The sequence below is a fragment of the Brachypodium distachyon genome, chromosome 3 (genome assembly GCF_000005505.3).
Source record: "Brachypodium distachyon strain Bd21 chromosome 3, Brachypodium_distachyon_v3.0, whole genome shotgun sequence".
NCBI lineage: Eukaryota > Viridiplantae > Streptophyta > Magnoliopsida > Poales > Poaceae > Brachypodium > Brachypodium distachyon.
Window position 1 is genome coordinate 35956467 of NC_016133.3, and position 26572 is coordinate 35983038.

The following is a 26572-nucleotide window of genomic DNA, read 5'->3' on the forward strand; positions in this document are numbered from 1 at the left end:
TGATTAAATTTAAATGTATCTATACTAATTTTAACAAACTTGGGACATCTTTTGTTGGACGGAGAGAGTATATAGATACGTTCATATTTAGACAAATTTGAGTCACTTAATATGTGACAGAAAGAGTACATCACATCAGACTTAACTCTGAAACACTTTAACACGACCGATATGCAATCACGCTCGTAGGTTATGATATGTAGATTATTGAAATTAGGCACTAAAAGTGTGTCATTTTTCATTTTTTCCTAATGCAGTGAGCATGCAAATACTGAAGCACGCACCATTCCTTCCCTGCAAATGACTCCAACAAGTTCCTTTTTCACGCCTTTGGGCCTACAAATCACATTTTTGGAATTTCATGTTCTACCACCGGAGTATAATACTGGCAGCACTGCTAGTGGAGTATTTCAGTGATTAAAGAAGGGTTTTAATTAGAAGGAGGAAGAATCCAACACCAAACGCGAATGGCCACACTATGATTGTAGTCTTGCACAATCTCCCGGCACAACTATAAATGATAAGCAGCCATGGACGCGCCATCACCATGGGCCTCCCCTCCCCTCGGATGCTGCCAAAACCACACTTATAAGCCACGGACAACACGCCGCCTTCCTTCCTCCCTTCCTTCCTTCTCGGCCCCTCACCACCACCACCGAGAGGAGAGCAGAGAGCAGAGAGAGATCGATTGATTGATGTCTTCGGTTCCGCCGCCGCCGGTGCCGGAGCGGAGGGTGCCAATGGTGCCGCGGCTGGCGGTCGATGAGGGAGGCGGGGGCGGCGGGAGCGGGAGCGTAGCCGGGATATCGCCGAGCATCCTCATCATCGCCATCATCGTGGTGGTGATGCTCCTGGCCTCCATCTCCATCCACTATTTCATCCGCAGCCTCTGCCGCCGCCACTCCTCGGGACCCGGCTCGTCGTCCTCCTCCTCCGCTCCGCCGCTTCCGGTCGTGGTGGCCCGCGCGGCGCCGGCGGGGGAACAGCAGCACGGGAAGGACTCGGCGGCGGCGGCGGCCGCGGAGAGGGAGCGGCTCATCGCGCGGCTGCCGCTGTTCACGCTGGCGTCGTCGCTGCTCGCTGCGGCGCTGCCCCGGTCGACGAGGGACTGCGCCGTGTGCCAGAGCGCGTTCGGCGCCGACGACGAGCTGCGGCTCCTGCCGGCCTGCCGCCACGCCTTCCATTCCCGCTGTGTGGACCCGTGGCTCCGCGGGGCGAACCCGTCGTGCCCGCTCTGCCGCGCCTCCATCGCGCTCCCGCACCCGCCGCTCCACGACCTCCTCCTCCGCGTCGAGCTCGGCAGCGTCAGCAGCCGCCGCTCCACCTCCTCTTCCTCCGCCGCCGACGCCGCCCGTGCGTACCCGCTCCCCAACTCCACCTCGGAGTACCTCGTCCAGGAGGAGGTCGTCCTCAAGCCGCCACCCAGCGCCGCCCCCAACCCGCCGCATCCACCCCCGCCCCCCACAGCAAGAATTACCGGCGAGCCGAGTCAGCAGCAGCAGCTTGCACCAACGGCGTCGTTGTCGTCGTCGATAACGCCGACCGCGTCGTTCAGGTCGGTGGGGCGGTCGAGCAGCAGGTGGAGCAACCGGTGGAGCAGCCGCTGGAGCAGCGGGCGGTGGAGCAGCCGGTACGACGCCGGGAGCGTGACGGCGGCCGCCACGGCCGAGTGGTGGTGGGACATGGACGGCGGCGCCGCACCGGGCGCGTCGTCGCGGCGGCGAGAGGCCGAGGACAGTAGCGCGTTCTACGGCTTCGTCCGGTGGCTCACCGGCGCATACTAGCTAGCTAGTAGCTTCACGCGCTCCATGCTTATCTGGAGAAAGCTTCCGATGCCGGACCGGCGACGCGCGGCGTAATTCCCGAGATGCCACTCTCCAGTCTCCTCCTCTCCCTGAAACTGAACTCAAAATTCTGATGCTGCTGCTGTTGCCGCTCTGCTCGCCTCTGCTTTTTGGGCATCCGCGACCGTCTGTGAACAGATTCTCTCTCTTTCTCTCCTGATGTGGATTTTTCTGGGGGGAATGGCGTACGGATTCCAAAACTGGTTCCGAATTGGAGAATGTCGGCGGGAAGACTGAGGAATTTCGGGGATTCTGAACAAAAAAATTCACATTTCCCAACGCTTGTCAATTATGAATAGTACAGCTACTGCTCCTACTAGTGCTATACTACTACTGCATTTTGGTTTGAGTTGTGGTGTTACATTTGTTGTCAATTTGTAATTTCATTAAATTTGTTGCAATGGCAGTGCTGAATTTTGTGAGTGTGTGTATCTTTCCTTGCTCTCCTGCGTGAGGGGGGCTGTGACTCTGCCTCATGTTGCAATGTACATTGTAGACTTGTACAGTGGGATACTACAGAGCACAGACTAGAGGACAGTGGTGTGCTTTGAGGCAGGACAAGCAAAGCATTTGTTGTGAGCAGCTACAATGCACATGGGGTGTTTCTAGGATATGGATATATGCAGATTCCTGGTCCATGCTGCCCATGAGAATGCATGAGATCGAAACTCACTTCCACTTGGAAAAAGGACTCAACTGTCCCATTTGGAACGACGATTAGATTATACTATCATAGCACACTCCTATCTAGCAGGCTAGCTCAAATGATCGTATGTATGTCTGCATGCATAAAGCCAGTGATGGCTCTAGAAAACTTTGCTTTGACTGTACCCCTTGCACTGACTTGACCTGCCTGCCTCGCCTTACAGCAGCATTGTGAACTACTGGTACACTCTAGTCGACTAGCTAGAGCATTCCTGCCTAGCGAAGTGAAGACAAGTGTGGTCTCTAGCGAGTTTTCCTTTTGTCGTTAACACTGCATTGGCTTCTTTAGTTCTTTATTTCCTGATATTGTTTCTGAATGCCATGGTACTACTATGATATTACGAGCTGTTGCGGTCCATGACTCCATTGGTAAGCTTTGACTTGGTTGTTTGCTGAAAGGGGTAGCAAGCAAAAAAAAAAAAAAGAAAGCAAAAGGACCCTGCCTCTGGTTCTGCACTGCACTCTGCATGCAACTTCCTTTCGCCTTTTCCTTTTCTTTGCCATCTACTGAGACGAGACGAGACGAGATGAGACAGACACGGTAGGCGCCTAGCTGCTAGCTCTTTTTCAGCGTTGTTTGTTTGCTTGCTTGCTGGGCTGGCGGTCGTGACTCAACAGCGCTTCCTGCGTGCTGTTCAGTGGGTCGAGTCAAATATATTTTCCCATGGAACAGGCAGGATCAGTACGTACGTACGGTGCCCAGGTACGGCTGTATCTTTTATGGGCCGGCCAGGTGATCAACGTGATGTACGTTGCGTTGCGTTCCGGAAAGAAAGAAAGAAAGAAAGAAAGAAAAGACCGAGAGGTACACTACGCTGCTACGTAAACGCTGGTGTTGTGTAGGACGGTGGTGTGAAGTGTGAACTGATCATGCATGGGAGACAAGTAAAGGGCCTGAATAATTGGAGAGATGCTTGCTGCTGCTGGGCAAGGGCCAAGGGGCATCAAGCATGCTTTCACATGAGCGAGCACCTGGCTCAAACTAGGCGCAGAAACGATGCGTCACGGCCCCTCTTGTCAAAGTAAAGTAGCTAATCAATTAGGGTGCGACTATATCTAAGTTGTCTAATTTTTAAGAAAAAAGATTAAATCTAAGTTGACGAATCGGAACGGTTGAATTAGTATTTAGATCTCATTTTATCATTCTTTTTTATCTTCTGTTTCAAATCTTAAAGCATAAATCATATTCAACGGCTGATGAATCGATCTATCTTTAACCAAAAATCAGTCAACCTAAATAATTACACTCGCCGTCAATCCAACACGTAAGTTCGTGGAATCATGGTTTTAAGAGAGTCATTATTTTCCAAACATGCATGTAGTAAGCATAATACAATAGGAAGGAAAATAATTTATAACTAGCTGATCGCCTGCCCAGTGCCCACGCATTCCTTACCGCAAAGCTACCGCGCGTCATGCACTAGCGCCCTCCTGGTGATACATGGCCAGTGCCACGAGCTAGCTTGTATCGTGTCACATGTACGCATGAGGCACCAAGAAATGCACTAGTAGCTAGCTAGCAACCGTGGGTACTACTCTTCGATCCAGTACAAAATATCTTTCTTTTGAAAACAGAGAGAGAGGAAAAACTCGATCTTTCTTGGCTTAAGTCCTCAAGTCCAGTCACGCACTCACACTCCAAGGTCGCCATCCGTCCATGTAGTCCAGTCACCGATCGAACAAGTTGGACTTACTTAGAACAATCACTAGCTAACTACGGCTAGCTTTTGATCATGCTTCATGAGGGTACTGCTTAATTGGGGCCCAAGTTAATTAGCTACTCCGTAGCTAGTCTGCTCGCTGCATGCAGGGGATGATTAGTCTCCATGGATCGATCGACGATGTTGACTGGCGATACGAGGCTAACCTAACCCGATTATTCTTTCGTCATCCACTTTAACATGGTTTGGTTTGGCGCTCGGCCGTACGTACGCCATTGACGTACGAGGCTAATTCAGTCGTCTCTCAGTCGGTCGATCCATCGATGTGGAGGACGCCATTGACGAACGTACATGGAAGACGCGTCATGGTCGTTGTCGCTGCATGCCACCTCGGCTGCGACTACTCAACGCCGGCCCTGACTGTCTGATGATGTGTCTAATTTGGCGTGGCCCATTGGCATATGTTACCAACACGCACGCTCGTACGTCTATTCATTCATTTGGCTAGCTAGGGTCGTTGACTGACTCGTTGCCTCGTACATAGGGCTGCAGACTGCAGTGCACACCAATGCTTTATGCTCGTGCAGTCGTGCTTAGCATATGAACGGAATGAAGGCCGGAACAATGTACGTGCAGCAGCCAGTATCACTGTCGCGGCCTGTTATCCTTCCTCCCTGTGGCGGAGATAGGATTTTTGTCTAGAGTGGGGTGACTAAATTTTTTTAGGTTCAGTACAATGAATTATCAATCAATGAAGGCAACATCTAATGATCTCAATTCTCAATTCCGACAAAAGCAATCAATGTAAAGTAACATCTAATGATCTCAATTTTCAATTCCCACAAAATCACATCTTAAGTTAGACTTGAAAGCTTCAGAATGAACAAGATTGGAACTTCGGAAGTGTCCTGCTATGCCCGACGATGGCGTGGCTGTCTTGGAACACTCCTTTTCAGTGCTGCGCCTGCTGCTTGCCTTCTCCTCGCGTCCTGCTCAGCTCTACAGGTGTGGCAGCGCCTCTCGCCTGACCGAAACTTTGATTTCGTGGGGAATCGGGGATTTGGGAGTTGTAGTCGTAAAGGCACAGCAGTAGGGAGAGACGAAGCGTTGCGGCGCTGCCCGGAGGTGCGTATGATGCGCTTGCGAAGAAGAAACGCCCGTGCGGTTAGTAGCGTACAATTCGGCCTGTTGGTTGTCGGGCTGCAGCTTTTGAACCGAGCAATTGGTTTTTTTGATTTTTTTCTTTTTGTTAACAATAATTTGTGAACATGTGCCGGATTCTTAGGGTGGTCCACGCCCACCGTGCCACCGTGCTGGCTCCGCCACTGCTTTCTCCCCCTAACCAAACAATCGCTCTTAATTCCTCCTACTAGGCCAGCTCACAGAGAAAGTGAAGAGGGAACCAAGCCAATGCCAGTCATGGGGCAGCTAATCAGGCCCAAGAAATCTACCGGGTTACGGCCCAAATAAGAACTTGCCCAAGTCGTGTGTCCTTGTGCAGAATGCACATGGGATTAAAATTATGGATGGAGTTCAATTCCTGGTCCGACCGGCCATGAATGAATGCATGAAATCAATTCTCTAACAGAGAAAAATTACTACGGAGTACAATACTGTCTTGTACTGCTAGCTGACTCGGTCAAGTAGCGTGACACCGTATCTGAAAGCACGGGCCGACTGATGCCTCAACTAGCAACTCAACAGGGTTGTGTGTACCATTTTGATGCAGAGATCGGATGAAACCTTTTTTTTGGAAGAAGAGAAAAAAGCTAATAACTAATTTTTTTCTTAATTTCGCATCACTCCCAGCGTTACATTAAGGAACCCATGGTAGGATAACCAGAATGAACCGTTAACTACAGCTCTCATAAACTTCACACACGCATCTAACACGTGCATCTAACTTCACACACGCACACACTTCACCGAACTACGAGTATATAAATTCTTCAGCAGTTTAAGAAATATATTAAATGATTTTTTTACATGTATCTAAACGTTTTTTAGACAGACATACATTCATATTTGGATAAATTTGGAGGGAGAGAGTAGTTCTCTGTTTGATCGGTTCACAGCAGCATCCTAAGCTACCAATTCTACGTGGAGCAGAATGGCACCGCTGGTCATAACCAAACAGTCGTCGCTGGCTGGGCACGGCAGGCATCAGGAATTCGTGCACGTCTGACCTTTCACTGTACCTACGCTCACCGGTGTTGATTTGCCATTTTGGCACACTCTCGCCACACGAGGTCCGGAGGGCTTCCGCTCCGGTGCACGTGCGCCGCCCAACTGGTGTAACATGATCCTAATCCTTAGCTTCATCGTGGCAGGCTTGAACAGTTTAGATTGGAATGGCTTTGCTCCGCCAAGTGGCTCCGTAGATAAATCTACGACAGTGCGTGCATACTCTGTCTCTGTGCTATTGCACGCTTTGGAGCTATAGAATTCAAAACTTCGGTATCCCGTCAAATATTCCGAACTTTAATTGTATATATAAAGCAGGATGTGTGCCTCTTGTCCAAGAAAAAAAGAGCTGCAAAGCATTGCCCATAGAACATCTCTCGTGTGGGTTGAAAATTTATGTTATTTAATTTAAACCCGATAGTACATTTGTTTTTTAAGTTTTCAAACAACTCCGAGATAAATACTCGAACATGGGTCTATGAAGTACCATCTTAAAAAATATATGAGGAAATGGGTAAAATCATTCTTTAACACTGAAAAAAATATCACAATCTAACAAATGACAAAAAAAAAGACCGAAGTTTTGCTATCAGCAAAAACGGGCTTGTGCTTGTCTGTAATTTCTGCAAACTCAGCTAAAGTCAAGCCCTGACCTGAGAAGCACCTGACTGGAGTCGCATATCCGCACCTCGACTCAGATGTTAAAAGTCTAAGCTATCCTTTGCAGTTTGCATAGTATTTCCTCCACGGAACTGAGTATTAGGTACCGTAAAATTGGCCTACTTTAAAGCAGATCAATGTTGACTGTCCAACTTTCGAAAATTTAAGCAAATTTGTAAAAAAAGATATCAACATCAATATTGTCAAATCATACTCCATCATGAAATATGTTTTCATGATTGTTGCAGTACAGCACCCAAGGGCTGCATACAAATGCTCGCGTTTTGCATATGACCTGATGAAGGTCGGAAGCCGGAACAGTCTGCAGCAGGCAGTATCACGGCAGTATCCTCTTGTAAGCTTTTGACCAAAAGAATCGATCTTCCCTGTTCAAAAAACAAGAACAACACTCTTACCACTAGTAGGCCACTGGGCCATCTCACGGAGAAATTAGGAGAAAGTGAAGAGGGCGCACGGCCCAACCAAGCCAGTCGCATGATGGACTAGAATGGGGCAATTACTCTGGCCCAGGAAATCTACTGGACTACGGCCCAAATAAGAACATGCCCATGTCGTGAGCAGAACGCACATGGGATTCGGATGGAGATTAATTCGTGGTCCGATCGGCCGTGAAGAGATCAATTCTCTGAGAGAAGAAAATTTACTGCTCTCTTCCTAGTCCCTCCGTTTCATAAAAATTGACACGATTTTGAACTAGAGCCGGGCAAATCTTTATGAAACGGAGAGAGTACTACGTACTGTTTGTACTGCTGGCTAACTCACTCAGTAGTGACCAGAAAGCACGGAGGGGCTGATGCATTAGCTATAGGGATGTCAACGGACGCCGCCGCCAAGCCCGTTTAGCCCTGCCGTGCGGCCTTTGACATTGGAAAGGAAAAAAAACAAAACTAAAAACCGTGCGGGAAGCTGATTAAACGGGCTTGACGGTGTCCGTTGACATCCCTAATTAGCTAATAACTCGAGCAAAATTTGCTTTGACTGCCCCTGCGAGGGTTTAACCTCTCCATGTCTTTATTCTCATCTTCCTTCTCTTATACTCCCTGCGTTACATCTAGGAACCCATGGTGGATAAATAAACCCGATTGAACCATCAATTACAGTCCGCATATACTCCAATCTGAAGATTCTGCCAGCACACGCACTCCATATAATTTCATCACCAGCTTTATCAGTGGATTTGCATTGATAGCAAGCATCCCACTACAACGAAGGGGGTGGCAATGGCGCGCAGCAAGTGTTTCCCGCTTCCAACTATTTAAACAACTGATATCGCGCTTCTTTTCCCAAACACCATTCAGCTAATCAACCAATTCGACGAGTGAGCAGCAGAACGCGACAGGTCAGGAATCAAACAAACATCCCTAGTTGCTAGCTAGACACGGTAGGCATCAGGAATCCGTGCATGCCGATGCCAATGGTCGATCCAGCTTCTTTCTAGTTACGTCCTACCTCCTCCCAACGGTGAAGTTGCTCGGCGGCAGTCCAGCCACGTTCTAGCCGGATGCGCCCCGGATGGTTCCCGTTTTGGTGGGCCGTGAACGCTTGCAAGGGCATTTCACACGCCAATAGTAGGACCTTAACGTGACAGGTCTGCAGATCCATGAGTCTCGTGAGTAAGTAGTTCACGGCAATAGTAGGACCTTTGGAGGCAGTATCACGGCACGATATCTTCCTGTGGCAAGTTTTTGACCAAAAGAATCGATCTCCCCTGTTCAAAAAAGATCTTGCCTTGTTTGGGATAGGCCATCTCACGGAGATTTTTTTTTTTGAGAACGGCCATCTCAAGGAGATATTCTGAGAAAGTGAAGAGAACGTACGGCCCAACCAAGCCAGTCGCGTGATGGACTAGAATGGGGCAATTACTCTGGCCCAGGAAATCTACTGGAGTACGGACCAAATAAGAACTTGCCCATGTCGTGAGCAGAACGCTTCACGCTATGGATGGAGATTACTTCCTGGCCCGATTGGCCATGAATAGATGCATGAGATCTGTAGAGATTTCGAAGTGGGCCTAACACACTACGAGAGGGCCTATTCACTTATACCAACTACTTTGGTGTAGTTGATTAGTCCCTTTTTTATTTCTACTTACTTAGTGCAAGCTTCCGGGCGGCAGAGCCACTTACGTTAAACCAAGTCTTGAATCCGGACGGCTATGCCACTCACGTTGAAACAAGACCGTTGTGATTCCGGACGAATCCGCTCACGTTAAATCACAACTTATATGCACTAAGTACTTAGAAATAACAAGGCCTAACCGGGAGACTTATATGAACAAAGTAATACTATATTGCTTTAGAAATATTAGTACAAGAGAGAGCATACACACCTTACACTTGCTCACACCTTGTTCTCCACCTTCTTCACTTTCTTATTCTCTACTACTCAAGGTGTGAGGCAAGGGCCTCTATTTATAGGACTACATGTCCATTGGATCTTTGACATGTGTCAAGTTCTTAGCCATTGATACAAAATATCTAAAGCCTTCCACACACTTCTACACAAATATCTAGGTATTAGAAGGTTTCCTATTTATTTATTTTAAACTCCTATTCTAGAGTATTCCAAAGTTTCTACATAATTCTTCATGCATATCTAAACACTAGAAGGTTCCCTCTTTTATTTATTTTATATTCTAGAGTATTCCATAGTAATGTCTTCTTTCTTGTAATATTGAGAACACTCTAGAAGTTTGCATTGTATTCTCCAACACTCCCCTTCAATGCAAAGCTTCTTTGGTGACCATGCCAAGAGCTTCTCGAAACTTCTCGAACTTTAATTTGTTGAGACTCTTGGTGAGGATATCTGCAGTTTGGTCTTCTATCTTTGTTGGCACCATCTCAATTTCCCCCTTAAGGACCTTTTCTCTGATGTAGTGGTAGTGCACCTCTATGTGCTTTGTCCTTGCATGGAAGACAGGATTTTCTGCTAGCCCTATGGAGGATAAGTTATCACAGAAAATCCATACCTGACCTTTTGGAGTTTGATGAAGGTCTTCCATCAATTGTTTAAGCCAGGTGCTTTCTTGTGCTGCCGCTGCCGCTGATCGATATTCTGCTTCAGTACTTGACAGTGCCACTGTAGGTTGCCTTTTGCTGCACCATGTTATGGCTCCCGATCCAAGACTGAAGAGATATCCAGTGGTTGATCTCCGTGTATCACAATCTCCGGCATAGTCGGCGTCGCAGTAACCAATAACCTGGCATTCTTTTGTTTTTTTATATAGGATGCCATAATTTAAGGTGCCTTTGACATACCTGAGTATTCGCCTTATTGCATCAAGGTGAGGCTTCTTTGGTGTGCTCATGTATCGGCTTGCCACTCCAACGGCAGAGGAAATATCTGGCCGACTAAGTGTCAGATAGATAAGACTCCCGACCAGTTGACGATACATGGTTGCATCCTCCAAGTTCTTTCCTTTGTCTTCTTGAAGTCTTGCGTTATGATCCATAGGAGTGGAAATAGGTTTGCAGTCAAGCATCCCATACCTCTTAAGAAGGTCCTTCGCATACTTTTGTTGGCTTAAGAATATCCCATTCTTAGTGTGCTCCACCTCAAGTCCAAGGAAGTGTCTTAACTCACCAAGTTCCTTCATTTGAAATCTCACGGAGAGATTTTCCCTTGCCCTTTCTATCTCCTCGGAGTAATCTCCCGTGATGATCAAGTCATCAACGTAGACTAGACCTATTGCTAGTCTTCCTTCCTTGGCCATCACAAATAAACTAGAGTCTGATGGAGCAACTTTAAAGTCATTGTGTAATAGGAACTCACCGATCTTTCCGTACCATGCTCTTGGTGCTTGCTTTAGCCCGTAGAGTGCCTTCTTTAGTTTGCAGACATGCTCGGCGTATTTCTTGCTCTCAAACCCCTTTGGCTGCTCCATGTAAATCTCCTTGTCAAGTTCTCCATGCAGAAAGGCATTCTTGACATCCATCTGCCACAACTCCCAAGACTTGCTGGCAGCCAATGCAAGCAAGACTCGAACTGTTGTGATTTTTGCCACCGGACTGAATGTTTCTTCGTAATCCAGTCCATACTCCTGCGAGAAACCTCGTGCCACAAGTCGAGCTTTATACCTTTCAATTGAGCCATCTGTTCGGGTTTTCACTTTGTAAACCCATTTGCAGGATATTGGCTTCACGTCCTTTGGCTTTGGCACTAAGTCCCATGTTTGGTTTTCCTTTAGTGCCTTAATCTCTTCTTCCATCGCCTTCTGCCACTCAGGTCCTCGTGCTGCTTCTTCATAGGAAGATGGCTCAATAGGTAAAGACTCATCGGCAAGAGCAGCATTAGCGTACCTTGGATTGGGCTTCCTGGGTCTTGTTGATCTTCGAAGTTCTTGATCATGCTCCTCGGTTTGTGGCTCTTCAGGTTGGTGTATGCCAGTCTTCCACGGACTCTTGGTCTTACTTGGTGAGTTCCTTTCTCCTTTACTTGGGGTTTCTAGCTTCTGATCTCTTTCTTCTTCTATAACCTCCTCCATGTCAGGTGATTCAGGAATCTCTTCTTTCTTAGAGGACCACCATGAAGAAGCTTCATCAAACATAATGTTCCTTGAGGTGTGACACTTACCTGTGGTTGGATCACAACACCTCCATCTTTTTCGAGCATCATGGTAACCAACGAAGATGCACCTCTTCGCCTTCTTTTCAAACTTGGTTCTTAGGTGATCTGGCACAAAGATATAGCATACGCAACCAAATACCTTGAAGTGGCTGATGGCTGGTTTCATCCTCCAAAGCTTCTCATGTGGTGATTTGAACCCCAACCTCACTTGTGGTAGTCTATTAATCACATGAGCTGCAGTCCTCATACACTCGGCCCAGAATCTTCCAGGAACATTTTTGGCATGCAACATACTCCGACAAGTTTCCGCAAGGTGACGATTCTTGCGCTCCGCTACTCCATTTTGTTGTGGAGTATTATGACAAGTTAACTGCCTTTTTATCTTATTTTTCTTGAGATAGATGGTGAACTCATTGGATAAATATTCTCTCCCATTGTCAGTGCGTAGGCACCGTATCTTATACTCGAGTTCACCTTCTATCATATCCTTAAATTCCTTAAATTTCATAAAGGTCTCAGACTTCTCCTTCATAAAGTATACCCAAACGTACCTTGAGAAGTCGTCGATGAAGGTCACCATGTATCTCATGCCTCCAAGTGATATTTGCTTGACTGGGCCAAAGACATCTGAGTGTATGAGCTCTAGAGGTACCTTTGACTGATGCTGCGACTCCTTGTATGGCAATTGGTGGGCCTTGCCATACTGACATCCAGCACAGACCGTGTCTGTACAGATATCAAGATCAGGAAGCCCCTTCACTACGTGCTTCTCTATCATCTCCTTCAACCTGTGGTAGCTGACATGTCCAAGCCGCGCATGCCAAAGATCAGCTGTCTCATTCTTCCGAGTCTTGTCTACATATGTTGAATCAGCAGAGAGCACAAAGAGTGAGTCTCTCTTTTTCCCTTCCATGACGGGTGTGCCGATCACCTTGAGCCTTCTGAAGATTGCTACTTCTTGTGGACCAAACAGAACATACTTCCCTTCTGCTGTCAGTTGAGGTACTGACAACAGATTCTTCTTCAAGCCTGCGACATGATAGACTCTCTCAAGTTGGAGTTGTTGAGGACCATACCTTGGAACGACTGTCTTTCCAACATGGGAAATCAATAGCTTGGAGTTGTTGGCTGTCAGAAACATTTTTCCTCCCTTGTACTCGGTCATATCTTGCAGCTTGTTGTCATCATTAGTCATATGGTTGGAGCACCCAGAATCAACGATCCAATCATCTTTATAGTTGATTTTTGGATCCTTGATTGCTGCAAGGGTTGGCGCCTCCATGTCCTCCTCCAACTCTTCTTCATCCGTTGCAAAGACTGGTGGCTCCATGTCTTCCTCCAACTCTTCTTCATCCATCGCAAAGGCTGGTGCCTCCATATATTCCTCCAACTCTTCTTCATCCATTGCAAGGGCTGGCACCTCCATGTCTTCCTCCAAGTCTTCTATGTCAAGCTCTTGAGAGTATCCAGCTTCGGCGTCCCATTCTTCTTCGCTCATGGATGCTTCTAGAGTGATCTCCTCTTTCTCCTTTGTGGTGGCCACATTCCCTTCATAACGCCTTCTTGGATATCGACATTCTCGAGTAAGGTGACCTTTCTTACCACAATTGGAGCATCCATCATTTGACCTCCTTGGAAATCGGCATTCTCGAGCAAAGTGACCTGCCTTGCCACAATTGAAGCATCCATCACTTGGTCTCCTTGCATTCTTCTCGTACCATTTTGGTCCTTGTCTTTCTCGTTGGTCTCCCCCTGAAGAGTTGCTTCTCTCCTTTGGATGTTCTTTCCCACCTTCTGTCCACTTAGGCTTGGGCTTCCATTGTTTTTGGTGTGGGCTCTTCTTCTTAGTGAAAAGTGCCTCCTCTTCTTTATTTATGGTTATGCTCCCCATCTTCTTAGCTAACTCCTCTTGATTTACCAATAAATTCTCCAACTCCACTACTGAAGGTGGAGTAGGCCATCCCATCACCGCAGCCATAAACCCATTGTATTCGGGTCTAAGACCGTGGATGATGATTCTCTTCATCCGAGCCTCGCTCACCTTCTCATCCGGGGCAAGTTGGGATATCTCACAGCAAATAAACTTCACCTTCGAAAAATATTGACTGATGGATAGATTGCCTTGTGAGATACCTGCGAGCTCATTTTCCAAGAGCTGGAGCCGTGCTTCATTTTTCCTTGAGAATAGCTTCGCCAAAGTCTCCCATGCCTCCTTAGGTGTCTTCTCATCACGGATGTGCTCCAATAGGTCCTCTTCGATGGTCGTCTTCAATACAAATATGGCCTTCTCTGACTTGATCTTCCATTTCCGCAAGGCATCAGCATTCTCTGGAGGAAATTGTTCGGTGCCCGCAACGACCTCCCATAGGTCCTGACCTTGTAGGTAGGACTACATGCAGGTCTGCCAATAGCCATAGTTGTGGCTATTAAGCTCCCTGATCCCGCTGCTTGAGCTAGCAAGATCTGCCATGGTGACTTGCGCCGAGCGTCAAGTAAGCTTTGGTCCCGGACCAGCTTCACAGTCCCAGACTGTGCACCAGCAGAGTCTCCCCTCAGTGCCTTCTTGTTGCACCGAACAAAGCAAGCACCCCGTGCTTACAACTCTTCCTCCAAATGATGGTCCCGGACCGCCTGCTCTGATACCAATTGTAAAGATTTCGAGGTGGGCCTAACACAATACAAGAGGGCCTATTCACCTATACCAACTACTTTGGTGTAGTTGATTAGTCCCTTTTTTATTTCTACTTACTTAGTGCAAGCTTCCGGGCGGCAGAGCCACTCACGTTAAAGCAAGTCTTGAATCCGGACGGCTATGCCACTCACGTTGAAACAAGACCGTTGTGATTCCGGGCGAATCCGCTCACGTTAAATCACAACTTATATGCACTAAGTACTTAGAAATAACAAGGTCTAACCGGGAGACTTATATGAACAAAGTAGTACTATATTGCTTTAGAAATATTAGTACAAGAGAGAGCATACACACCTTACACTTGCTCACACCTTGTTCTCCACCTTCTTCATTTTCTTATTCTCTACTACTCAAGGTGTGAGGCAAGAGCCTCTATTTATAGGACTACATGTCCATTGGATCTTTGACATGTGTCAAGATCTTAGCCATTGATACAAAATATTTAAAGCCTTCCACACACTTCTACACAAATATCTAGGTATTAGAAGGTTTCCTATTTATTTATTTTAAACTCCTATTCTAGAGTATTCCAAAGTTTCTACATAATTCTTCATGCATATCTAAACATTAGAAGGTTTCCTCTTTTATTTATTTTATATTCTAGAGTATTCCATAGTAATGTCTTTTTTCTTGTAATATTGAGGACACTCTAAAAATTTGCATTGTATTTTCCAACAAAATCAATTCTCCGACGGAGAAAATTTACTAGCGTACTGTCTGTAGTCTATAGTCTATACTGCTAGCTACGAGTAACCCGCTCAAGTAGTGACTATATCTGAAAGCAAGGAGTAACTCAAAGCAAAAATTGCTTTGATTGTGCCCCTGCTCAGCAAAGCGGCGATTCTAGCACCGCTAGTGCCGATGAGAGCCCCCACGTGCCTGAGCAAAGCAAAGCCCCCCCAACGTGCTTGTGCAGAGAAGGAATGGGATTGGGATAGGACTTTGCTTTTTTTGCACTAACACATTTTGTGATTTGCAAAAATTATTTAATGGTCCAAACAAACTCATAATTTTATGAAAATTTGAGGATAGTTTTAAGATGGAAAAATACACTTTCAGTAAAAGTTTCGAAAATTTTAGGGCAAATATGAAAATCTGGTATATATTTCTATTGGTATATGGCATATGAATGGTATATTTACTGGTGTATGATGTATGAATGGTATATGTCATTGGATATTGGTTTATGTCATCGGTATATGATAAAATAATGGTATGTGATATGTGTTATTGGTGTATGATATATGATATATGAACGGTATATGTCATTCATATATGATACACGAATGGTACATGTCATTGGTATATCAAATTTACGTCATTCATATATGACATATGAATGCTCTAAATTTTTTGAAACTTTTAGTGAAAGTGGATTTTCCCATATTAAAACTACCCTTAAATTTTTCATAAAATTTCAAGTTTGTTTGGAGCATTAAATAATTTGTATAAACAACAAAATATGTTAGTGCAAAACTAGCAAATTTCAATATCCCAATCCCATTCTTTCTCTGACGCACGAGCACGTGGGGGAGGTGGGACTTCCCTTTTGCTCAGACACTTTGCGTTACATTAAGGAACCCATGGTGGGATAAATAAACCTGATTGAACCATTAAATACAGCCCGCATATACTCCAATCTGAAGATTTTGCCAGCACACGCACTCCATATAATTTCATCACCAGCTTTATCAGTGGATTTGCATTGGCAGCAAGCATCCCACTCCAAACTTTTTAAGCAACCAGTAGTACTCTCAGACCAAACAAACATTGCTAGCTGGGCTGGGCATGATAAGCATTGTTAGCTAGGCATGATAGGCACCGGGAATTCGTGCACGTCTGACTTCACTGTGCTATGCTCGCCGGTGTTGCTTTTGGCATCCTTGACCTGCTCCGGACGGCTATCACTCTGGAGGATGCGCCCCGTCGCATATGCTACAACCAAATCAAAATCTTTAACTCCATCCGTCCGTCGTGATGAAAAGCCCAGTAGTGATCTCGCTATTAACAGCTTAGATTGGAACTCCGCCAACCCTCCATCGAGTAGTGCCAGGAATTAATGACACGGTAATGTACTGATGGGCGGCGCTGGAGCTGGCATACATAGGACCATTGTGTTCGAATGCACGTAAAATAGAACAAATAAATATGTCTCATTGATCTAATCTTTGTCTCGCTGTTTATTAGTGAAAAAAATACACCATAAATACGGAAAGTGATCCCAATGGTCTGGTTTGGTTTTCATACAAAGTCCGCATGGAGTCTGTAAATCGGTACTTTTTGCTATGCGTCTATGTGCATGAAAGTGATCCCAATGTTCAACTGAGACAAGAAGCATTGCCATGGAAAGGACTAATAGACCATCATCAAGTTGCATGGAATTTTCTTTAGTTCAGACTTCGTACAATATATGCATGTACAAGAATCTCGTGCAAGGCATGTCCATGGCATTGGAAAACAAGAACAAATATCAATGCAAATGTGCTATGCCTGTGAGCGTGCGAATTGTACGAAGTAAGCTAAGCATTGTTGTTACTGCGACGGTAAGGCTTGAAGAAATTAAACATGTCATGTTGACTTGCTAAAACAAGCACAGTCTGATGGGGCTTAGCTAGCTCCAGAAAGATAATTTAATATTCTTCGAGTATACCCAAGCACTGGGCTTGTCCCCTTTTGTTAATTTCTTCTTCCTTTCTAAGGGTTAAATTGCCTTTTTTCAGAAAAAAAACAGAGAGATTAAATTACCTGCATATTGTGTTAAGGAACCCATGCAGGTGGGTTATGAAACCCCAATAAAACATTAATCCCCCAATCCACTAACATACGAGGGCAAATGTACAGAACAAAAGAAGGAAAAAGATTACAAACTCAATCTGAAGATTTTGCCAACACCACACGTTTTTTTCTTAAAAAGAAGGTTGAAACCACCGTGCTCTACATCAATTAATATAATGCACACAGCCATGCCAACGACACGTGCAACTTCACGTACATACACACGTGCATGCCAGTACCTTTTCTTTTAAATACTCCACCAACAAAGGGGGTTGGCAATGGCGTGCAACAAGTGTGTCCCGCGTCCAACTATTTAAGCAACTGAGATACCGCTTCCTTTTCCAAACACCATCCGGCTAACCAACCGATTCGACAAGTGAGCAGCAGGCCGTCACAGTTGATCAGAATCAAACAAATGTTGCTAGTCGCTAGCTAGGCATGGTAGGCATCAGGAATCCGTGCACGCCGATGCCAATGGTCGATCCAGCTTGTTGAAAGGAACGTCCTGGCACCTTTTGACGTTGAAGTTGCTCGGCAGCGGTTCCGCCACCTTCTAGCCGGATGCGCTCCGGATGGTTTCCGTTCTGGTGGACCGTGAACTCTTGCAACGCCATTTCACACGGCCAATACTAGGACCTTGACGTGACAAGTCTGCAAGGCCAGCAGGCCGGGGAGTTCTCTTATTTTCAAGGAGGTCTTGGTTGCGTAATGCTTAATCATCTGCTGCACGTTCGCAAGTCACTGTGGCATGATCAGCGACTGAAGTTGAAGTAGAACAGGTAGCTCTATTCTCATGTATAGATAACTCTTTTGTTAGGTTGAGCTATCAGTTAGCTAGTGCACGTTCTGCCGCAGTACCTCTCTTGTATGTATACGTATGACAGTTTCTCCAGTACCCATTGCTCCACCGGAGCTAAATGGAGTATCAGGCATGGGCATTATAGCCTTTTCCAAATAAAAAATAAAATACCAGCTTTATCTCTCTTCCCTTATTTCTCCCGATACCGTTCTTCTCGCGCCGGCTGCGCCGCTCGCAGAGGCCCGTCCCTGCCCCGGCCCTATGCGGCTATGCCCGACCTCCCGTCCCCAACCGAAGCCCCAGCAGGCGGCGCCGCAAGAGGCTCCCGTCCTCCTCCGTGCGCTGCTCTGCGTCGTCGCGATCGAGCCAGAGGCGCCGCCTCCCCTTCGCCGCGATCCGGTCGCTCCGTGTGCCGACGGTGAGGACCTCCGTCGCTCGTCGTGGTTGCCACGGTTCTTCGCGCCACGCGCTGCCCTCCTCCGGCGCGCCGCCACCGCGGTGCTCGCCGCGGCCCCCGTCACCCTCCAAGGAACACGCCGTAGCGATCCCTCGCAGCGGCCGCTGCTGTCCTTCACCTCACCCGCCAGAGCCAGCGCTGTCCTCCTCCTGCGCCACGGCCGCCCTCTCCAGTGCGCCGCCCCGTGACCCTGTCCCCCCCGCAGCTTGCCGTCCACGCTCTGCGCGCCCCGTCACGGTCCGCCGCCATCCTCCGCTCAGCACGCCGTCCTCTCAGCGGCACTCTTCCCGCTCACCGCGCCGCCAGGCTCGCAGCGTTCGCAGCCGGCCGCCCGTCCCAATGAGCTCTGTTAATTTTTTTAACCGGATAGATTACGCAATTAACCCTGCTTCTTGGTACTCCAACGATACTCCATAAGTCCAAATTGGAGTAGTAACGAGTAACGGCTAATCTCAACCGTTAGATTGAAAAAATGGATGGCTCATATTAATTCAGGATACCGTAGAAGAGCTTTCTCCTGGTTCACAATGGATCCATGGATCTTCTCGGGTAGTAGTGTATGTGGTAATGTGGAAACATGCCATCGATCAGGTTCACGTAGGTACATCCAGCGCTGTTCGGCCTGCCGTTGTGATGGGTTCATGGGTGTGTGACAATGTTATGTCCATGACACTCAATTGTCTTTGTTTGTGGTTGGCCGTGCTGAACAAATTGTGTTGTTCTAAATGTGACTATTATTTTCTAAAACCTTCTGCTTGAAGCTGTTATGGTCCATACATGCAACTTGAGGATAGTACTTGGTGTTTCTCCTGTTACATACGTACTTAGAACTACAACATGGTTTTATTACCAAGTATATTATGGTGCATGTCTCCGGATACAAACAAAGGATTCATGACTAATCATGCATGGATCCATGGCGCATCCAGCGTCAGGGACCATGGATCTATATGGCGCCACCTCCACCCCTCCCGCCGGCAGAAACAAGCAAGCAAGATCTAGGGCCTTTCCCGTCGCCTCCTATCCCAAGCACTTTCGATGGGGAGAGAAAGAGGTGTGGCGGGCATCATCAGTGTCGAGGGGTGGGGAGGGCGAATCGGTGTTCTGGTTGTGGAATGTGATAAGGTTGAGAGAGAAGCCATGAGTTGTATGATGTGCTAAATGTAAGATGTGTTGCTCAACTACAGCAATTTTAATGCATGCATTTCAGACCCTCGGATAGCATGAACAAACAATTAATACTATGTTAGGTAATTAAAACAATGTTGTCTCGAAAAACACTTTGTTTTTGAAATGTCGAGAATTGTACAACTACGCACGTTCCGATATGTGCACTGGATAGTAAGTGGTTGGGTTATATTTTGGTAACATACGCACGGCTTGAGTCCCACACAGTATCGACTGCGCACCCCGCAAACGCTATTTAAGCGACTGGCACTCTCAACTAGCTCTCGTTCGAGCTTGATTTAGTAGTTTAGTCCGTATCACTAGCTAGCTACGCAGCAGGTGTCTTGACGTGTTCCTTAAGACCCATTTTTGAGCTACATCGTCCTAAATATATAGGATTCGGACCCTGTCAAACACTATTGACCATTTGATGTGAAATGGTCACAAATTTATGACCATTTATCCCATGCTCACTAAAACATGGTCACAAATGAACACATTTCTTGTAGTGGCTATTAGGCACGGTAGGCATCGGCAATGTGTGATACACGCATCACAAGCCCATGTAACATTGCTAGCAATATGTGTTTGGGATACACGCATCACAAGCCCATGTAACAGTGCTTGCATGTGCTTGACAACCCATATGGCGTGTCTGGTTCGTCGGCACCAACTGCATATCATCCTGTTCATTAATCGAAAGTATTACACTGTGCGTCTGTGCTGGCAACTCTCGATGGGCCAAGTCCGGTACAAGTCCGCAAGCGCAAGAGAAGGTCCAAGCCCAACCTGAAGATCCTTGGCCCGGATTGACGACGCCGAATAGAGACTCGAGAGTCGAGAAACTTCCTCCTGTCTGTATTCTCCTCTTGTGTGGCGCATTATTTTTATTGCCAACCTATCTTCACTGAGTTCGATTATTAATATGTTTGGGAATTGATTTAATGGGTTGAAAACAAAAGCTAAAACTTATAAACTAATATTCGGATGGGAGTTTCGGCTTTCTGTTAGGTTATTTGAAATTGTAGAAATGATGTCGTTTTTAATAGAGCCAGAGTTCCTCATTTTTTGCAGGTTATCCTTTGGGCTACCCATTGGATTCAACTACGGGCTTACCTGCTTCCTACATCCCAGCAGGACATTTTGGATTTTGAATGCAACCGTCTAGATATGATCGCACAGGATTTCTTCAGTCGGGCTAGTTGGCGGTGTGATAGACGACTAGACGCATAGGTTCGCTATGTTTGAACTTTTTCGTTGGCTTATTTTTGTATTCACGATCTCTGATCAGTGATTTGTAAGACATTTGAATACTTTGTAATAAAAATGGATGTGTGAATCGATTTTTTGAAAAAAAAATCTGCTCTTGTAATGTTACGTTATTGCCATCGAATATCAGGAACCTGAGCGAGCTGTAACGAAGGGAAACCATCCCTCTGAGATCGAATCGATCCCCAACAACTGAGTTCCACCAATCCCAATCTTACTTCGTATCATAATCATGTCCGTCAAGTGTGATCCACCTTTTTTAGATTTGATTTATTTTGTTGTTTTATCCTTCTTTCTTGACCTGGAAAAACCGATTCAATCCTTGCAAGTCGATAGAACGAGGCGATCCATCAGGCACAACCTTGTAAGGATTGAATCGGTTTTCTAAGAGAGATAGGGAGCACGGTTTGCACTAGCTAGATCTCCCACCTCTGCCTATTTAAGGTCACGGTCCTGCTTCATTGGTATCATTTCCCGGTGATCCAAGATGTTTGTCATCGTGATGTTGTAGCATCTTCGCCATCCGTTCCAAAATGTAGAGCGCATAAGTATTATTTATTGTCAATTTTTCTAAAGTTTGACTAACTTCATAACAAAAAAAATATCAAGATCTACGACGCTAATGAAGATCATTAAATTTGTTTGAAATATATTTTCATACTCCCTCCGTCCAACAAAAGATGTCTCAAGTTTGTCAAAATTTAAATATATCTAGAGTCTAGACATGACTTAGTGTATAGATAAATTCAAATTTTAACAAAGTTGAGACATCTTTTGTTGGACGGTGGAAGTACTATATTTACTTGACAATGTAAATATTGATTTTTTTGCTATAAAGTTTGGTCAAACTTTAAAAGATTTGACAATCAAGTTATACGCCCTACATTTTTTAACGGAGTGAGTAATATACTGCCTCTATTTCTAAATGTAAGAAGTTATTCTGTCCTAAGTCAAACTTCTGAAACTTTGACCAAGTTTATGAAAAATGTATCTACATCTACGACTCTAAATTATTTTTATTAAATTCATCGTAATATATATTTTCATAGTATACTTATTTAATATTATAGATATTGATATATATTTTACTCGTCTATCCGGAAATAAGTGATTTGGATTTGTGTAAGAAAGTCACTTATTTCTGGACGAAGAGAGTATATATAACTTGACAAATTATAAGAAACTTTGACTTATAATAAAGTTAAAACTACTTATATTCAGAAACCGAGATACTCCAATATTCATGCTCCTCTTCTGCTGTACGTTCTGCAAGCACGGGTTGACTCTTTATGATTAAGAGCCAGTTACCCACCGGGCTATGTCGACAACTGTTTTAAGTGACCAGCTCTATTCGCTCAAAAAAAAAGTGACCAGCTCTCGGCTAAAGTTCACAACGGCGTGCTTCTGGATAGACTGATCCAAGATCCATGCAGGCAGCAAGTGCTGCAGCACATCGAAGCAAACAATTGCATCCTTTGCTAGGCATGGCAGGCCTCAGGAATTCGTGTAAATCTACAATTTATTCTGTAACGAGATTCATCTCTCCTCGCTGTACTATCTTTCGGATGGGATGACGTATCACAGGCTCTCCAAGTGAGGGTTGCCTATCGGCCCTTGCTCCGCATATCAAACGACGAATTTGGCTGCAGGGTTACATCCTCTATTCCTCTTCGAGTATCGCCGTTGCCGCCTCTGTCAGAACCTTTTTGCAGCCTGGCCCTCCGGCCAGAAGCCACTCGGTGCAAACCTAGCTACTCGAAAGTGTTCGTTCTTCCTCGATTGTGCCATGTCGGTAAAGAGCGTTTGTACCCGAGTGCGGCGTTCCGGAGCTAAGCCTTTTAGAACCCAACATTTTAGAAAAATTGAAAATGATATTAGAAGCTCTAAGGAGTTCTGCCGCCGTTGTTGTCACCGACGCCCGACCGGGCGGCCGGCCGTCACTGCTGTTAGTCCAGGGCCATGCAATCCGAGACTTGTTTGCACGGGTAGCTCAAGCAATTTCCGACAGCCCGTGTATTCTTCCATCATCTTTCTACAATTTGTTCTTTGCGTGTCATCTCAGCAATGGGAATTCGGTGCAATTTTTAGTTTTTACGCCTGTAAGCTTGCAGCAGCAGCGATCGATGCATGTTATCGTTGCTAGCACTAGTGACTAGTAGCGTTCTCTAGTTCACGAGACGTAAGAGATAACCCCTAAAATATATTGCGAGCATCAGGATTTGAACCCTGATGGGTGAAGTCATACACTCATAACTCCACAATCACACTAAGAGGTGTTTTTTACCTCCTACATTCATTTGGATTGAACTGGTTGTGACAGGCCCTAGGAGGGAGACGAGTCAGGAAGTCATGGTCCAAAGTAGAGTATATGGAATGCATTGCCGCTTTTCCTCCTTTTAGATAGGATCCAATGATTCATGCACAGACCGGGAGTATTCTTAAATTTTCTTTTTCGAAAAAGAGAACATAGAATAAACAATCATCTCAAAAGGATGGACCAAAATGCATCAAGCCAAGTAATGCACCGATGTTTACATAGTTGTATACTATATCCCAAATCAGCGAGCGCTGTCGAGACCAATTAATGCATCAACTATCACAAAAAAGGGAAAAAACTCTAAAGGTTATATGCCTGAGTAAACTCTGCAGGGGCTCTGAAGAGTGGCATTATTGGCAAACACTAGTTCTACTTGCAACGCTGCTCTATGCTTATGTCGGAACATCCAGATCCAGGGCCACCGTGTCTAGCCACATCCAGTGCCAGTGATCATAGATCCATGGCACCGTCTCCATCCCTTTTGTCAGTGCAAACGTGTCTGCAAGATCCAAGACCCTTCCCGCCGCCTCCTATCCCAAGCACATTTTGATGGGGAGACCTCTTATCCGAAGCATGTTTCGATGGGGAAAGAATATGATTGTGATTGTGGGAGAGGACAAGGTGGAGAGAGGAGCCGGTAGAAATATGAGTTATACGAGGTGCTAAATATAAGATGTTTCCCTGAAGTCTATACTCCATTCTTAAATACAATTGGATAGAATGTAAACACACTAACGTGTTGCCTCTAAAAATGCCTCGTTTTTGAAATGTTGATAATTATATAAGTACATCTGTTTGGATATGTGCATGCGCATGCATACATGCATATGCAATGCATACATGCGTTTTGCATATAGTTGGTGTTCATTTATATGCGTTGGATATGTAGCGGGTGGTTGGGCTACCTTGTGGTAACGTACATATACGGCTAGAGTACCACTGTCACGCAAACGCTATTTAAGTGACTGGCAGTCAGCTAGCTCTCGTTCGAGCTCGATTAGTAGTAGTTCAGTCAACATCACTAGCTAGCTACGCGACAAGTGTCTTTACATGTACCTGAGGGAGAGAGCTAGTTACCTTGACCTAATAGGCACGATACACGCATAAGAAGCCCATGTACACCCGGGAAATGTGGTTTTGCACGGGGTGGCGACTGTACCGTTAATCTAGACCACGCAACCAGTGTTGAGTTTCGTGTAGCCCACCAACCCTCTATATGTATATCAAACCGTATACTATATGATACGGAGTAGATGGATTAGGGTAGGGAGTGAACACGTTGAACCTGGTGGTCTATCTGGGAGCGAGACTTGTTTCGATTTTATTTGGTGAAGAAGCTGTTTGGGAAATTCTGACGCATCTATTCATCAGGTTTGAGTCGCCAGCGAACGAAGATATTCTGTCTGTTTGGACACAGGCAATCATAGGCAAACGATTTCACAGTTTTACAGACTAGTACGGAGTATAGAGCCTAACGTGCATGAGGCTAGTCATAGGGCAAATAACTTGAATAGTAACATAGGTGTCAACTAACCATTTTGGTGACATAGCATGGCAAATGAAAAAAAAAAAAAGGTGATAACTAGATATGTTATCATAACATCACACAAATCAAAACAAGATGAGCTTACAAGACAACTAATGGCACAATGCATGACACCACACATAAGTTAATATCCACTATGTTACTTCCCACTATAACCAACCTAAGCTTATGCAGACTCTAAGAACTGCATAGAGGTGCAACCCGACTGAGTTTGTTCCAATGATAAGAAAACGAAGCCTGGGGTGTTCTACACGTGGCGTCATAGCACCGGCGCGAAAGGCAGAACAAAATGAACTACTCCAACTAGCTAGCGAGCATTAATTAGTCAGTCACTGCATGAACCAAAACAAACAACAACCTGTACAAATCAAACAGCGCCATTGAGAAACATATTTCAGGACATACACACTGCAAACAGGAGAAAACACTTGCCTTACAGCAAAGCAAACCAGGTTGAAACGTACCAGCATAGACTACTTGTTCTTCTTCACGTACAGAACCAGGCTTCGTCGGTGGTGTCATCCCAGAAGAACGACCTTTTTTTCGAGAAGGCCAAGACCATGTATTAAATCAACCGACCCTTACAGAACGATATTTGAAGTTAAAGAAAATTACACACAAGTTCTTATAAGTAAGTCGTTGTCTTCCTCCTGCACTCGCCGGTGACGCATCGTGAGCGAAAGTCGATGCTGCTTCTGGACCTCTGAACCACGTCGCAGCCAGAAAAACGTTGTTGACGTAAAAGCCGGGAAGTCGCTGCCAGCGACGGTGATTTGAGAAACAGACCACCATCCCGGAGAAAAAAACGACGAATAGGGTTGGATGACCATCCCAAATCCGGCCAGACAGATCTGTGAAGACCTAGCCGCACTAACTCCACGATGAGGTCGAAACTGGCTGAGCCACACCGATCGAAAAGAAACCCAATAAACAGAAACATGCAGACGACCTGCAAAACAGAAACACGAGACCAGATCCATCACTACATAAGAGCAGCGACCAACTGTCCCGCACTTCTGAAACCACCGGCAAGATCGCCGTCGATGAGGAGTCAGAAAAATCTTATTCTTGATACGTACAGTGACACCATCAACACCATAATGCCGCTGCAGGTTGGCCAAAGCCTAACTTTTAAAAACCTACAATAGCATGAAACGTATGGGAGGCAGGACGTCGTTCTTTTGCCAGCCGGCCGGTCGGCCAGCCGCCCGGGGAGACGATCAATCTCGAGGCGGCTAGGGCACGTCCTTGGAGGCACTCTTGCTGCAAGTCGATCGGTTGAGCAGATCTAAACAAGCGTGGAACGAGAACAAACCAGTGGTGCAAGCAAGATGAAGTAGTACATTACTTTTTCTTAGAGTTTAGGTCATCTCAATGACGTCTTAATTGCATCGTAGGAAATGTTGTACACGGTGATTGCATCGTCCCGCCTGACAGCACATATGGCACGGCTGTGCCGTCGGCGCCAGCAGCATATCCCATTCATTAATCTGGCACGGTGCCGTCAACTCCCAATGGGCCGCACCCTGTTACAGTCTGCGAGTGCATGAGAAGGTCCAAGCCCAACCCGGAGCTCCTTGGCCCAGACTGGCGCGAGGCCGAAGTGAGACTCCAGAAGCTTCCTGCACTCCTTTATACTTATTCTGCTTCTTGTAATCGTTATCGGGGTGTCGAATATAGCTTCCTGCACTCCTTTATACTTATTCTGCTTCTTGTAATCGTTATCGGGGTGTCGAATATCTGGAAACTGAACAAACTAAACCGAAGGAAATTACACTGCATGTCCATGAACTTGGCTGTGACGTTCAGTTTCATGCATTAACTTGAAAACTGTTTAAATGATTCACTGAACTTCGCAGCTTTGTTCATTTTAGTCCAGATGGCCAAAAGCAGGTGAAAATCGGCCACG

At 45.8% G+C, this 26572-nt stretch overlaps 1 protein-coding gene across 1 annotated transcript; it reads left to right on the forward strand.

Moving 5' to 3' along the window:
* The first annotated feature begins 279 nt into the window (after nucleotides 1-279).
* On the forward strand, nucleotides 280-2461 carry LOC100828111 (E3 ubiquitin-protein ligase ATL4). Its single transcript, XM_003574306.4, has one exon. It carries the CDS (start codon nucleotides 696-698, stop codon nucleotides 1782-1784), a length of 1089 nt encoding a protein of 362 aa, XP_003574354.1. The 5' UTR covers nucleotides 280-695; the 3' UTR covers nucleotides 1785-2461.
* The last annotated feature ends 24111 nt before the right edge of the window (nucleotides 2462-26572 follow it).